General features: G+C 44.5%; 1 protein-coding gene across 1 annotated transcript; it reads right to left on the bottom strand.

The window, feature by feature from the left end:
* Window positions 1–2,138: 2,138 nt before the first annotated feature.
* dla (deltaA) lies at window positions 2,139–8,613 on the bottom strand. Its single transcript, XM_082537252.1, has 11 exons — window positions 7,888–8,613; window positions 7,440–7,742; window positions 7,106–7,166; window positions 6,755–7,012; window positions 5,773–5,833; window positions 5,538–5,668; window positions 4,783–4,952; window positions 4,312–4,528; window positions 3,450–4,218; window positions 3,252–3,360; window positions 2,139–3,143 (listed from the first exon to the last, which is right to left on the bottom strand). The coding sequence occupies exons 1-11, from the start codon at window positions 7,954–7,956 to the stop codon at window positions 3,138–3,140; spliced, it is 2,154 nt and encodes a 717-aa protein (XP_082393378.1). The 5' UTR covers window positions 7,957–8,613; the 3' UTR covers window positions 2,139–3,137.
* Window positions 8,614–15,383: the final 6,770 nt, after the last annotated feature.

Consider the following 15,383-nt stretch of genomic DNA (forward strand, 5'->3'; position numbering starts at 1 on the left):
AAAAGTATTTGATTCCTTACAACCAAGCCGGAATAATGGGTCCCACAGATTGCCTGTGTGCAGGGATTGCAATTAAACCATTAATTATAGGCACCCCTGTTTTCAGCTCTTTATGTGTATAAAACACACCTGTCTACAGAGTCAGTTTCTTCCAGTCCACCACCATGGGCAAGACCAAAAAGCTGTCAGATGATGTCAGGGACAAGACTGTAGACCTGTACAGGGCTAAATGAGCGTCAGCATGCTTTGTGCGAAGGTGAAAATTGTTGAAGCAATGATTTGGGAAGGAAAAAAATGACTGTTAGTTGCTTTCAGTTCCATGCTACGTGAGAATGATCATGGCAAAGGTGGTGGATCAGCCCAAAACCACATGGCGTGGTTTGGCTTGTTAGTGATCTGACAACAGGACCACAGTCTAACAACACCACTGGTAACACACTGCACCATAAAAGATTTAAATCTTGCAGCACTCACAAGGTCTGCTGCTCAAGAAGTGACCATGGCTGTCTTAAGACTGTGAAAACGTAAATGATTCAGAGAAGACTTGGGAGAAAGTGTTCTGGTCCACTAAAACCAAGATCATGCTCTTTAGTGTTAACTGGACCAGCTGTGTTTGTGGTGGAGAGGAATGCTGAGTATGATCCAAAAAAACACCATCCCCACCATTAAGCATGAAACTGGAAGAAGTGGGGCTATTTTTCTGCTAAGGACACAGGATGACTTCACAGTATCAAAGAGCCAATGGATGGGGCCATGTGCCATAAGGTCTTGGATGAGAAGCTCCTTCTCTCAGTCAGAACACTGAAGGTGGGTTGTGGATGAGTCTTCAACCATAACAATGACCCAAAGCAACAAAGGAGTGGCTAAAGAAGAATCACATTAAGACTATGGAGCTGCCAATCTCAAGACGTCAGTTTATAGAAAATCAATTTAAAGCTTTTATGTAATGCGTTTTGGGGGGTTGTGGTCGATATTCTGTCTCTCTCCATTAAAATGAAACTGTCATAAAAGTTAGAGACTTTTCATGTCTTTGGAAGTGGGCAAATTTACATATTCAGCAGGGGATAAAATAATAATAAGTATGTCTTCAGAAAGACACTGGTGTATCACTGTGGTTGCTCAGTTTAAAAACGTGTTTTTAGTTTAAATTGTTTCTTTTTTATAAGGCTTTATCACTCTTGCTCTGTGAGTTTTACATAGCTGAAGCTAAATATGAAAACATTGAATTTCTCAGGCTGCTGATTGAGTGCTGTAGTGTCTTTGTATTCCTCACTGTGCACAAAAGTCCTCTTAGGTTCTCTCTTGTGTTGCCCATTTCTCAAAAATCCCAACAAATTTATCAGAAAGGAAGACAATGCAAAAGCTGTTGTTTCTTGAAGGCCCATAGATAATCGTTTTTTTTTTTCCTTTTACTGCTGCTCCTTTGAAGGTCTGGCTGGTTGTGGCTGAACTCTGGCCAGAAGGCATCTGTTACTCAACAACATCTGTTCCTGTTACTCTCTTTCTCCCAGCATGCCGAGGGACACGCAGGTTCTCCCAAGGGTGGCCTTTTGTGTGCCCCATTGTCAATTCCATCATTGTCTGCTGAAGTCTGTTCCCATAAGGCCGTGGGTTTATAAACCCCTCCAAAGGACAAACTCTACCGCCCTGATGATTTACAGTTATTTGTGTCCAAACACAATCTGTATCTTTGTGGGGCAATTAAGAAAGAGAACTCCGAGGAACTGATTTTATACTGTATGACTTTTATGTTCAGATGTGACCGAACTTTGCTGTTTGTTTGTTTTTTAATAGCTTTTTCTCTGGCAACAGGAAGTCAAGGTTTGAAAACCAAACCTAAAGTGGTCCAGTAGGTGAATTTCAGAGCCGTGAATTACCTGACTTGGTCTTTAGGAGGAGAAACAGGAGTGGTAAATCTAGCGTAGGGGTATTGTTTTTTATGAATAGGGCCCCCTCTCTCATCTCCAGGGAGACACTTTCAACTTCTGGCAGTAGCCAACAGTGTCGGCATAGAAAAGCCCACTATGGGGTCGCAAGGGGAAGACAACAGATGTTACTGATTAACTTTGCTCACAGACCCCTAAAGAAGTGTTTTTCAGAGTGCTTGCAGATGGACAAAACAAAAGTTGGACGCAATCAAATGTTCACATTTAGCAATATTTATTTGGAAAAATAGTCTTGGCTAATTCCTTCATTCAAATACGGTAAAGGAAAGGGTAACATAACAATTTGTACAGTACAATCCCTCTTAAATAACATTTTCTTAAAAAAACAAAACAAAGAAAAACCATCCCATTGACCTGAAGTGCCTTTGCAAATATCATTAAAAAAAGCAACTTAAATAATCATAACAAACATCACAAGTATATAATACAAAATAAAAATAACACAAAATCATTAAATTAACTTAAATTAAATCATAATTTTAAATCATAACTTGTTTTTTTTCTTTATTTATTTTACAAAATCAGTATCAAAAAGCAACTTTCTTTTTCTTTTAATCGACACAAAGTTTTCATATCCCAAAGAAGAAAAGAACTGAACAATACTATGTCATAAAATGGTTTGGAGGGCTTAGGGAAGAAAATGCACTTCAGTTAACACAGTGATCAAGTATACATACAGTCTTCACAGGTGCAGTGATGGGCGCACAGCCCACGAGAACAGCCTTGTGAAGAACAGGCCAGTATGGCCAAACATCCACCGTTTGATGCAGTTCCTGCGCTCAGCAACGGCGTGTGGGTTAGAGAAAAGGCCTGGGTGCAAATGTTGCAAAACAAAACTCGTATATCATCGCTACGGGACAGCGTTCATTTATATTTTCTTTTTTTTCTTCTTCTTTTTTTCTTATTTTTTACAAAAACCCCACTCCCTGTTAACAGGCAGAACAGAAAGCTAAGAAGCAGTTTACTTTGAACTGTAAACTTTTTTTTTTACCCTGCCAGTTCTAATCCCACAGGCCGCCACTGCCTGCGCTTAGTTTCCAGTAGAGAACCAGCTCACTCTGAATATCAGTTAAACGTATCAGCAGCAGTCTCAAGGCGGGACACCTCCCCCTAGGTTTAGAGCAGCATCTGAAGGAGCATAAAAACTCTCCTATAGAGTAAATGAACAACGGGCAGCCCATTGGTGGCTTCTTACACCTGGGGAAACACACCAAAAAGACAGAAAATTTTAGTTTTTGTTCTTTTAAATTCCAAATGACCGCAGAAATCGTATCTCTGGCTAAGGGTCAACAAAGTAGAACCCACCTCAGTTGCAATTATACATTCGTCCTTCTCCTCTGACATCACAAACACAGATTTGTACTTGGTGTCCGCACATGCAGACATTTCTGGGGCTTTCTTTTCTGATGCATCGCTGTAGGAAGATGAGAAAACACGTTAGATTTGTGGACATCCACAGTCTGATTTTGTGTTTGACAGACGTTTATAGCGTCAGTTATTTACCTTTTTAAACGTTTGCTGCGCTTCTCCTCAAACTCAAATGAGTCCTTGTCCTCGCAGGCCGCCTCCAGCATGGCCTCCTTGGCCGCCTGCTCGTAGTTGACCTCGTGTACGAGCTTGTAATCTGCAGGCAGATGGCGGCTCTTGTAGCTGCTCCTCCCTGGTGGAGATCCTTCATCAGGGTCCCCGCTGCAGAAGTCCATCTTCTTGTTGATGTTTTTGACACCTGGCATCGGCATCACACTGATGGCCAGGTCCCTGTCACTACGGTGACAGTTGTTAGTAAGGTTATTTATTGTCTCTGCTTCGCCTACAGTTTCTACTTGGCCGACATGCTGGACTTTTGATTGCAAAAAGCCAACCAGAACAGCAGAGCCTGCCAACAGCAGCAGCACCAGCACCACCCCGGAACCAATGGCCATCCAGGGAACTTCTGACCCCCGGATGGCAGCGTGCTCTGGAAGCAAGAACTGACAGTTTCTGCCACCGTATCCATGAGCACAGGCACAGACATAACGGTTGTTTCTCTCGTGGCAGGTGGCACCGTTGTGGCAGGGGTTGTGCTCGCAGCGGCTGATCGGGGAGCTGCAGTTGCGACCCGTGTATCCCGGGGGACAAGTGCAGGTGTAGCCATCAGGACCTTCCTGGCACGTGCCACCATTCTGGCAAGGATACGAAGAACACTCATCACCAGTGTGGTCACAGTTCTGGCCGGTGAAGCCGTCTGGACACTGACACAAGTAGGAGTTCACGAGATCCACACAGCGTGCACCTGAGAATAGAGATGAAGTCATGAATGAATGAGTGTTCAGTTCGTGCAGACTGAGCATCTCAAAGACCAAACCCTTATTCTGTTTGTACTTACCATTGGAGCAGGGGCTGGAGGTGCAGTGGTCAATCTTCTTCTCACAGTTGAACCCTGCATACCCCGTGGGGCACTGGCAGAAGTAGCCTCCGTCAGGGTTGTCAGTACAGCGGCCTCCATTGGAGCAAGGCCCATCAGCACACGTCATGGCGCTTAGCTCGCAGTTGTTGCCATAGAAACCGTGAGGGCAAGTGCAGGTATATGTGTTTTCCAAATCCTGTGGGAAAAAATAGAACAGACTTGACATCAAGATCTGTGTGGTGCTGCATCTGCAGCATTTCCAGCTTGCTGCATGCTGTATGTCTTGATTTTTTTTAGGTTTAATATAATTGAAGAATGATCGAAAACAGAAAAGATAGATGAGAAGGAATGAAGGCTGATGCATTCAGGCATCACTGGTGCTGAGCCGCAGTTAACAAGATGTCTCTATTCTTATTCCAAGTTCATTTAAGAAGACCCACGAGCACTCACAGTGCAACTTCCTCCATTGCGGCAGGGGTTTCCAGCACATTCGTTGACCCGAATCTCACAGCTGGCCCCAGTGAAGCCAGGCCTGCAGGAACAGGTGTAGCTGCCCTGGCCAGTGTTGCTACAAGTGGCTCCATTCATGCAGGGCTTGTGGTGAGTGCAGTAGTTGAGATCTGGAAAAAACACAGCAGCACATGTGGATTAGCCAGAGCATAACACATGGCGGGACAGCAGCAGCGGCGACAGTATGCGCTTTTGTCCTCAGGCACACTTGACTGTTTCTCTTCTGCCAGTGGTTTTTTGTTTCCTTGCCTCCTGTCTTTGCTGAAACAACTGCTGCTCTGTTACTGGAGTGTTGATGCTCTTTCGCTTCAGTCTACCTTTTTACTGGCTTGTTTGAAACCAAGTTTGTGGTTTGAATAAATGACAAACCAGTGATGGAAAACTTGCCTTCAAGAACAAGTTGTCCACATTTTGTCACCTTTCCACCAAATAAGCAGGGCATTTGTAAGTTGTTTAAGCATTAATTTGTTATCTTCCTGTTCATGAAATCTAAGTCTAAGCTGCACATAACCAGATTTTTGTTTCAAATACATTTCAAATAGTTTTTTTTATTTGTTTGTTTTTTAAAATTGTGATGCAGCCTAGATATCTGGAAAACGTCTAAGCAATCGTTGCTGTACCCTACGTGTTGTGGCTTCCTTCATCCAACAAAACCACTTCTCTCTCTGTCCCTACTTCCCAGACTCTTTCCTTACCTTGGTTGCAGAAGAGTCCACCCCAGCCCTCCTGGCAGTTGCACTGCCAGGGCTGCTGGCAGGTCCCATGGAGGCAGCCCGGATAACGAATGCACTCATCGCAGTAGCGCCCTTTGAATCCCACTCTGCACCTGTTGTTGTCCAATTAGGAGGGAACACCGGTCACTCCACTCACATTACTTCACGCAATCCACTAATTAATTAATGCCCCAGTGAACTTGTGGAGAAAACTTACTTGCACTCCCCGGGTTTCTCGCAGAACCCATGCTCTTCATCACATCCTGGCAGACAAATCGCTGTACAGGAAAACAAGAGTATGCTTTTTAGAAACATTGAGGCAACTTGTTTTTAAGATTTGCTTTTAAAGATTAAAAAATCCAAAGAAAGTAATTAAAATGAAGTAAAGCAGTGAATTCTGAACCCATTAGCTTGTCATCATGGAAGATTTTTCTGCTTAACATAGTGCAGAGACAAAGGAGGGAGTGTGTGCATGCGTGTGTGCCCCAGAGTGCACACACGCACTCACACACACAGAGACCCTCAGCCCACCACCCTCTTTTTTTTCTTCTTCACTGCGGGTCAGAACTCTTTTATTCATTCTGTGTGTGTACACACACACATACACACACATACTCCCCTTAATGTCTCGGATTGGGGTAGATAAGAGTGGACAGCTGGCGAGTGTGTTGCCAGTGCGCGACAGCTGCTCCATTGTCTCCTCTCTGCCGGCAGCTGCCCACTTCAAACAATACCTCCCCCAACTCAGCCAATCACCGACCGGCCCACTTCGAGAGTAACGAATCGGAAGGTAGCATGTAAATTTATGGCACGCGTGAGATTATTCTCAAAAACTTTCCTTAGAATAAATCAAGTGGTCGTGTGTGTGTGTATGTGTATGTATGTGTGTGTGTGTGTGGGGTGGAGTGGGGTGGGGGGTGGGGGGGTAGGAGAGAGGAGGGGGTGCGCGTGGTGTTTACGCCCTAAATTGCCTTCTAACGGCACTCAGAGAACTTGACTATAGATACATGGAAATAAAAACTTTTTGAACTTTACCTTCACTAAAAAAACATTCAAATTGGTTTTAAATCTATCCTTTTTAAACGATTTCCTTTTAAACGGATTTCTTTACCTCTAACTTCTTTTCCTTTCTGTGTTTTTTTGTCTCTCGTCTAATCTAAATATTTTATTCTATAACGGGAAAAATCTCTGCAGCTCACGTTCAGTGCAGTACTGCCCCTTCCACCCGGCGTCGCACACAATCTCCCCGCGCTCTCCACAGGTGAAGTGGCCGAAGGCGTCATCTCTCGGCCGGCAGAACACTGAACAGCCGTCCCCGTAGTAGTGCTCATCGCACACGAATCGATAGGAGTACTTGAGTTCGGTCCTTCCCCCGGTGTGCAGGTCCTGGGACCATTCCTCTCCCACAGTCAGATGCCTCTGGGTGGTCATGGTGCTGATAACCCGGTCTGGGTTCTCTGAAATGTGCATGTAGAAGTACAAGATGAGGAGGAGAAAGTGTGTAAATGTGAAAACAACAACAACACTGAAATGTGAGATTTAGTTCCTACCCGTGGAGAGGTCGTCTTTGGAATCGGCGTGTAATGCTTCAATGATCAGCGAGAAGGTCCCCTGGGAACACAAATGGCTTCATGAGACAGGTGGCCAGCGGAGATGTGGCGATAACATCAAGTAAAGGCCCGAGGCGATTGTGCCATACACTCAATGTGCTGAATGCAAACTGCCTAACCTGATCCGATGAAACTAAATACCTGTAAACTTTGTGTGCTCTCTGAGCCTTCAAGTTGTGCGCAGGGAAAAGGTGCTCTTTTCACGCACGCATTTACAAGAATTGGCGCGATTTCTCAGCCTTAACTCCTACTCTACATGAATGGTTGTATTTACCGGCCACGTGAAGCCGAAGTTAATCCTGATGGGGTTGGTGAACGAACTCTCCGGGATGGCATCTGGGACCTGGAATGAATTGGAGCCGAGGACGGGTGTCACAGCGCCGCCGTAGGTGCACGGGGGCTCTGGGGAAGCGTTGGGTTGATAGTGCTTGAGACAGATCCTGAAGAAGGTCTTACACTCGCACTGCTGCTGGAAAGACGAAGCCAGACCTCCTTTACAGCAGTTTTTGTTGCCTTGTACTCCCTTCTTGTTCAGAAACTCCTGCAACTTCAGCTCAAAAACTCCCGAGCAAAACCCCTGCGGAGGAAAGCGGCTTATTATCATCAAGTGCACACACAGTACCGCTTGTGTGAGAGTGCGTGTTGTGATGGGAGGGCAGGGGAGGCAGGGGGAGGGTGATGGTTCATTGTTTGGAGGGAAAATGTTTGATTTAGAAGCTTACCTGGCACAGCAACATGGACATGACGGCAAGAGTCAGCAGGATGACGCGCCCCATATTAAATAAATACATAATAAATAGTAAATAAATAGAGTAAAAAGTCTTGGGCTTGTCGTCAGGGTGCCTCCTCCTGTTCAGTCCGTCTGAGGAAGATACATTGAGCACGTTTCTGTCGCCTCACAGGGTTTTCTCATCAACTGCTGTGGATATCAGCCACGCCGTTTTCACTCATGTCCCGAGGCACAAAAAGACAAAGGATAAATCCCAAACCTTAAAAAATAAAATCACAAAACAAATGGAGTAAACTTCTGCGCTGTGTTGAAAAAGAAAAGCAGTCCTCGAAGTTCAGTTATAATCCAGTGCGTAAAGAGGAAAAAGCGAAGTGTTCCTTGTTTGTTACAGCAAGAATGTTAGGGCGAAGCTTTTTTTGTTTTGTGTGTGAAGGTCTTGGTCTAACCCAAGGACAGATTTGTCACTGGTCCAACATGCTTCTTTCTACTGCCTGATGTCTTTCCTCACTGTGAACTGTGCGTCTGTCTACAGCCAAGGCCGCCTGCAGCCTGTTATATACGGCCTGACACATGCTATGGTAATAGCATGCAAATGGACCCCTCCTCCTGCTGCCCGACTACACCTCCCAATCTGGCTTGGCTCTCTACAATGGGATCCCATACAAGTACCCCACCACCATCCTCCTTATTCCTCCTGTAACCTCTCATACAGTGTTAATACCCGAGCTCAAATAAGGTTGTGTGGAAGTATTTAAGAAGTGAAAACTTCTGTAAGACTCCTACACAGGACAAGACGGGAGACAAGATTAATTAATACATGTTTTCTGCTAACACTAAACAGGAAAACTTAACATTCAAGCGGTTAAGAAGACATAAGAAGAAGAAAAAGAATTGGGCTGACTTTTGGTTGTTGGTCTTTTGACATCACAGACCCTCTCCTATATATGAAAAACAAACTAAAGGTGTTAAAGCGGTAATATGGATATGTTCTATACACCTTTTAAAAGTTTTCAGCATCGTACAGCTGCCAGATTTCCCCCTGCGCTGTGGACGACATGCGGCTGAATTGATCCATCCAGCTGTTGCATCACTGCACCAGCTCCTTTGTTGTGGGCGTCCTAAGATGTTTTGGATGCAGTGCCAATTAACAGTGTGAAGCTGATTCAAAAATCTCCCCCAAAAAGAAAGAAAAAGCGTTTCCTGGTCAAACTCTGACTCAGTTAATTGTTTTTCAGCCCACCTCCCCCCTTTTCTCCTCTTCCTTCTCCCCTTCTTTCTCAGCATACACACACGCTCTAAATTTTGGTATTTGTATCTGTGGGAAGAATTTGATGCTTTGAATTGACTGAAAAGACTGAAGAAAACATTCCTTGGCAGAGCTGCGCAATGAGGTAAACGACATGAGGGGCTGGACTCCTGCTTTTCTACTTTGCTCTCGCCTTCTTCTCTTTCTTCACACTAGGATGAAAAAAAGAGACCGTGTTTGGGTGCTTATAGGTGGCAGTGTGTGTGCGTGCACAGAGGCGCGCGCGCACCGTAGTCGCTCGCGTGGCCAACATAAGGGGGAACTTTTGTTGTTGTGTGTGGTGGAGGAATAAGTTTGCTCTCTCTCTCTCCCCCCCTCAGCTGTATGGTAATTCGACCAGCACCTGCTCTCTTCTCCTCAATAACAGCGCGTGTACGCCTCACTTGGCTGAGCGTGCGCGCACACATCTAACACACAATACTCTCCCTGGGCGCGTACACACGCTCACACACAGACTTCATTTGTCATTAAGTATATATATATATATATATATATATATATATATATATATATATATAAATATATATATATATATATATATATATATATATATATATATATATATATATATCCTAGTATGAAAAGGGAAAACTGTGCTTCGTCCAAAATCTTATGTGGTGCGCATATGAATAAGGAGTGGGAGGACGGGGGGTGTGGTGAGGGGTGTTGCTTAATTAGGTTGTTCATTAGATGTGTGATTTTTCTGCTGTATAATGGGGTCTACTGGAACTGCACGCGCGGGCTAGCGCACGTACATTGCGTCACTGTGTTGAGATATGTACGTCACGACTATTGTTTTCTGGCGCCTCTCTCCGACTTCGTTACCTGCTGCCACGGTCCGTCCTACACACCGGCTGTCAGAGGAGCCCTCCCCCATGAAAAAGTGTTACGTTCCCCCACAATTACCTTCACTTCATACGTCACATAACAGTGTTACGTATTATTTCATGGGCAACAATCAAACAAAAAGTCCTCCTCTATTGATAAACCTCAACTCTCGACTCTTTCTCAAAGTAAACTCCGGCTGAACCATGACCATCACAATTAAGCCGGTTGAGACAAGAAAATCAATTACACTCAGGGATAGGGGAGACTTCATCCGTCCTTGGGGGAGGGGATTGGAGGGTGCATCTGGGTGCAATACCTTTAACTTTTGGTACCGACATGGTAAAATTACACAGACACGTTTTCAGGCTATATTGAACCCCCATAATGTCCGTTATCAGAAACTTTAACTGAAGGGCTATTTACTGTTAATACCTTGGCCGCTGTGCTGCACTTCACCTGGAGTGAAGTGTTGAGTTTCTACACTCTACACTCAAAACCAGAAAAGTAGACCCCCCCCCCCCCCCCCCCCCCCCCGCCCCAACAACCAAAAATAAAACAGAAAAAACAGAGAACACAATTAGGACACTGTCCATCGAAAAGATGGTGCTGGCTGTTTAACCAAAGTGCTACTGTAGGGGGCTGCTGTAGTTTAACTCCTGCCCACCAGTAGCTGCGTCAAACAAAAAAGGGTGACTCGGGGTCTGACTATTCATCCATTCTCTGCGCTTTAATTTCCATTGATTGTGAATGCAGGGGGGAAGGAGGAAGGGGGTCTTCAGTGAAGGACCACGACACGCCTTCAGACGCGGACAGACCCTTACAAGCCATCTGCCACTAACTTCCCCCTCCCCTGCATATCCAGAAAACGACGTTTATTTCCCTGCTTCCCTCCCTCCCTTCTCCGGCCTGAAGCGCACATCTCTATGTGCCTCTGTCCACTGGGCTCCATCTACACTCAACTGGAAGCATGTATAAGGACCTGTAACGGTATGGGCCCTCCGGGGCCATATGGCGAGGGGGAAGCAGGAGACTTTTTTCCCTTTCTTGGTCCCAGAAGAGGAGACACCACATGGTCACTCGTGGGAACGTAAACACAGCGAGCATCACACGATATCGATCATAAGAGGCGGTGATCGGGGAAGGGGAGAAGGGAGGGTAATGCTGTGTGATGATCAACTGATTATTTACAGTAATATCTCATCAGTGCAGAAAATATGACTGCAGACTTCACCTGGAGTCAAAGATGCACACATGATGCTGCTATGGTTGGTGGTTCAATCCCCCGAATGAAAAGGAAAAGGTGCAGAATCAATGTTCTCTTGCTGGATGCAGCTGAGAGGAGAGGGGAGGGGGGCGCTAAGGAGGAGAAGGAGGAGGATGAGGGGATAGAGGCCACCCGTGTAAGCGCTGAAAGCCTAAAGGAAATGGCAGGTTTTGAATGGGCACGTTCGTGAGAGATGCTATTACGCATTCCTCCTCCAGGCGTAATAGCTTACGGGGAAAAAACACCTTAGCAACAATATGGAGAAATACAATTCCTTTGTGTGACTTTACCAGTGTTTTATATTCTATTTGGAAGACCATCCCATCAGAATTTAGTTTTGCTAAACAGTTCGGACCATTTTAAGGCTCTTTGGAGACTTGGGATTTCAGAGGAGACTTGGACTGCCTTCTCTCAGGTCCGCTTGTTCTACCTGCTCAGACGCAGAGATCAACAGGCTCCTTTGTGTCCAGATCAGATTACTGTGGCCAGCTGCTCGAAAAGGGGGCCACAGGCCAGACCCGCGTTTCCCCAGGGCCTGTCGGGGTTCCGCGAGGCTCCTCACGGCTTCCCACGGCGCTTCGAGGCTCCCTGTCCGGCCTGCTGTCTCATTTGCATACTTTGCTGTTGGTGGAGACGTGCTGAGTTTACGTTTATGGGAAGAGTGCGGCAGTAATTACGTGGGAGGCCCGGAGACGCGCCTGCAAGTGTGTTTGTGTAGGCATAGGGGACCTAAGGGGGAGGTAAAGAGCGAGCTGTACGTGGCCAGTCGCGTGCCAGTGTTTATAAAAACACATCTGCTGCGCACCCTGGGGTGACGCACAACAACACACGCGGGTCCCTAAGAATAAAATCGATAAATCCACAACTGATGCCGTGCGCCACACGTTTACCCAAAACATATACTCATGTTAATGCCCACACCCACGGTCCTACCGTAATGACGAGTAGGGGAAGGATTGAACAATCACAAACCTTTAATAAATATAAACTTATAGTTGTCAAAGGTTATTGATAAAATGATAAAATTTACATAGAAAAGTGAATTAAAGTTTAGCCTGTTTTTATAATATTTTCTGTGCAACAGCAACCAGAATAGTAGAATAGAGTAAAATTGGGCTTTGTTGTTATTGTACATGTACAACAAAATTATGGGTGCTCCACACCAACCGTGCAGGAATAAAATATAAATACCACCTGGACAGCAGGAATAAATAACAAACAGACAAAACATACACAGTCAAGAGGATACATACATGGATGTAGGGTTAAAAAATAAAATTAAAGGCACTTAATGGGTAAAAGCAAGTAAGACCTTTTTAAATAGATTATAATTCTGCTTTTGGTTTAATGTGGTTTGACATGGGAGTGTAGTGAATAAGAAAATAGGGTGAATTATATTTAAGTGGCTTCATGTGACTTTGTGACTTATATAGTGCAATTTCCCACCCAATTCTTCTGAATTTAGAGTGAGTAACAACTGGAAAATGCAAATTATACTCTAAGTGTTATGAAACAATACGCACTTTCAGAGTATCATAAAAGAAGGGAGATAGACAGTGTACTTAGTGGCCACTTCATCAGCTAGACCCTGTTGCTGCTGGGCTGCACCCCTTTGGCCTCCACAACTGCCTAAACTCTTTGAGGCCTAAAGTCAACAAGCTGCTTGAAATATTCCTCAGAGAATTTGGTCCATGCTGACATGATAACATCACACAGTTGCTGCAGATTCGTCAGCTGCACATCTGTCATGTAAATCTCCCGTTCCACCCAAATCCCAGTGTTGATCTGTTGGATTGAGACCTGGTGACTGCAGAGCCTGTTTGAATACTGTCAACTCATTTTCACGTTCAAGAAACCACTTTAAGATGATTTGAGCTTTGTGACATGGTGACATGGTTAACTGGCAACGTTTGCAGCCGTCAGAAGACATGTACACTGTAGTCATAAAGGGATGGACATGGTCTGGCAGTTTGGTAAGAAAATATCCACCACATGATAGACACCACTGCTCCCAGCAGCCTGAATCATTGATACAACGCAGGATGGAGCTATGCTTTCATGTTGTTTATGCCAAATTCTGACCGTACCATTTGAATGTCACAGCAGAAGTCAAGTCTCATTAGACCAGGAAAGATTTCTCCAGTCGTCTGTTGTCCTACAACTATTGTTGCACGCCTAGCATTTTATATACTACATCACGTGTTTGTTAATGATTGCCAAATGTTAATGCCATTTTTGGCTTTTGACCTGTTGTGTTACCCTGAATTGAACCTTTGCCTCATTCCACCCGCTTTTATTTGTGATGCAGTGGAACAAGTCGACATGGACTGTTTTGTTCATGTTTGGAAAGAGAACTATTTACTGTTTGATAGAGTCATTAAACACTTAACAGCAGGGGTGAACCTATCATTTGAAATGACTGATAATCTGCTATTGCAAACATCATTTGCAACTTTATAATATCAAATCAAATGACACTTATAGACCATTTAAATTATTATTATTTTTTTACATCAGTTGCCGCTTTACAGTGATGCCAAGTGAAGGGTTTAGAAAGTTTACAAGCCAATTATTAACATATTAGTAAAGATGAACACATGTATTCTTTGCTGACAGTAACTAATTATTTTTCCCTTTATTAACAATGGTTATTAATATTAAAGTGTAAAATACTACATGCCCTTAAATTTCACCTAGATTTAAGATCACATGATCAGTTTCATTTGTCAGAATTCTTTTTTTTTATTTTTTATTTTTTTACCAAATATCTGCAAAATCAATCAAGAGCTGCACTTGGTGTTCAGTGCTAGTTAGCAATCACATCATGCTATTTGTGAACTTTGTATATATTACCTGTTCAAATACATGCTAGCTTTGTTGGTAGCATTTTATACTAAGAAAGACCAGCCTCACAGAATTTATTGCATGGCCGTGGTCTTGTCTTCCTTTCATTTTTCACCTTTCTGATGGGATTAGGAGGCAACTGTTGCTGGTGGAATTGCTATTTTAAAGCAAAAAATGGCTGCCAGAAAGCTCAAAGCATGATCAAATACTGTTTTATGCTACAGCATTGAGTATTCCCTGAACTGGTGCCTGGGTCAAAACATAAAGACAGACCCAGAACAATCTGAGCAGCGTTGTATATGAAATTCAAACATTGAAAGTTCTCTTTTTCCCCAAGAAGGGGTGCAACACATCATTTTTCATTCTTAGGTCTACTCTTATTTTGTTCCATTTAAGCTTAATCACCAGTGTGAATGATGAGAGAGTAAATGGAGGAAGTCCATCTCCCCTCCCTCTCTCACTCTCCCTCTCTATCTCTACAACCACGAGCATCTGCCCAGAAATGAACAGATGTAGGCACCTGCATTGTGGGCTCACATATGTGCACATGTCCCCCTCCTCAAACCCCCTTTCAACCTTCTATGGGACCCAGAGCCCACCACAATGGGGCAGAGATCAGGGATGCAGTAACCAAATACTGCCTATCCCCTCAGGACACTCGTTTTGTTAGAGGCATTGTCACCAGTTATATCAAGTGGGTGCACCAAACAATCTGCTATATGACTGCTCATTTGAGACATAACATAATTCAGAGGGATGTAGGAGGGAGGGAGCAGAGAGAGGGGGAGTTGGGTGGTGTACAGAGATGGCTGTCTGGACAATTTTTGCAGCTCCAGAGTGAAGTGGTAGATGTTTTAAACAAGTGAGCTTAGGTTTTTTTGCAGCTGGGGTTCGAGTGAACTGAATATGGTTAAGTGGCTGTTAGGCTTTTTTGGAGAGTGTCAGGGTGGCAGGTGCTAGCTGGGGTAGTAGGATGAAAGAGAGGCTTGTTGGAGCTGGGTGGGTACAAGACCAGGTTACACATAAAAAGCCTTGTTTTTGTTGGAGAAAAGAGCTCCGACAGCCCACCGGTAGAGCAGCAGTGGATAATGGTGCCATAATAGCCCCGTGTTCCTATCTCTCAGCTGCCGCTGGATGACAGAGGATCCACACGCACCTGTTGTCGTCCCCTATTGTGTCCAGTGAACATTAGTGTGCTACACCTCAGGAATGCTCCCTGTCCAGAGGCCTGCCTGTTCGTCCCAGG

Source organism: Aulonocara stuartgranti (assembly GCF_965226115.1).
Source record: "Aulonocara stuartgranti genome assembly, chromosome: 6".
NCBI lineage: Eukaryota > Metazoa > Chordata > Actinopteri > Cichliformes > Cichlidae > Aulonocara > Aulonocara stuartgranti.

Bases quoted from the DNA above. Each gene is read 5' to 3' on its own strand.
- dla (XM_082537252.1), bottom strand. From the start codon at position 7,956: ATGTATTTATTTAATATGGGGCGCGTCATCCTGCTGACTCTTGCCGTC. The intron at 7,743-7,887 runs GTAAGCTTCTAA...TTTCCTCCGCAG, and splicing joins TGTCCATGTTGCTGTGCCAG to GGGTTTTGCTCGGGAGTTTT. The intron at 4,219-4,311 runs GTAAGTACAAAC...CTCTATTCTCAG, and splicing joins CTCCAGCCCCTGCTCCAATG to GTGCACGCTGTGTGGATCTC.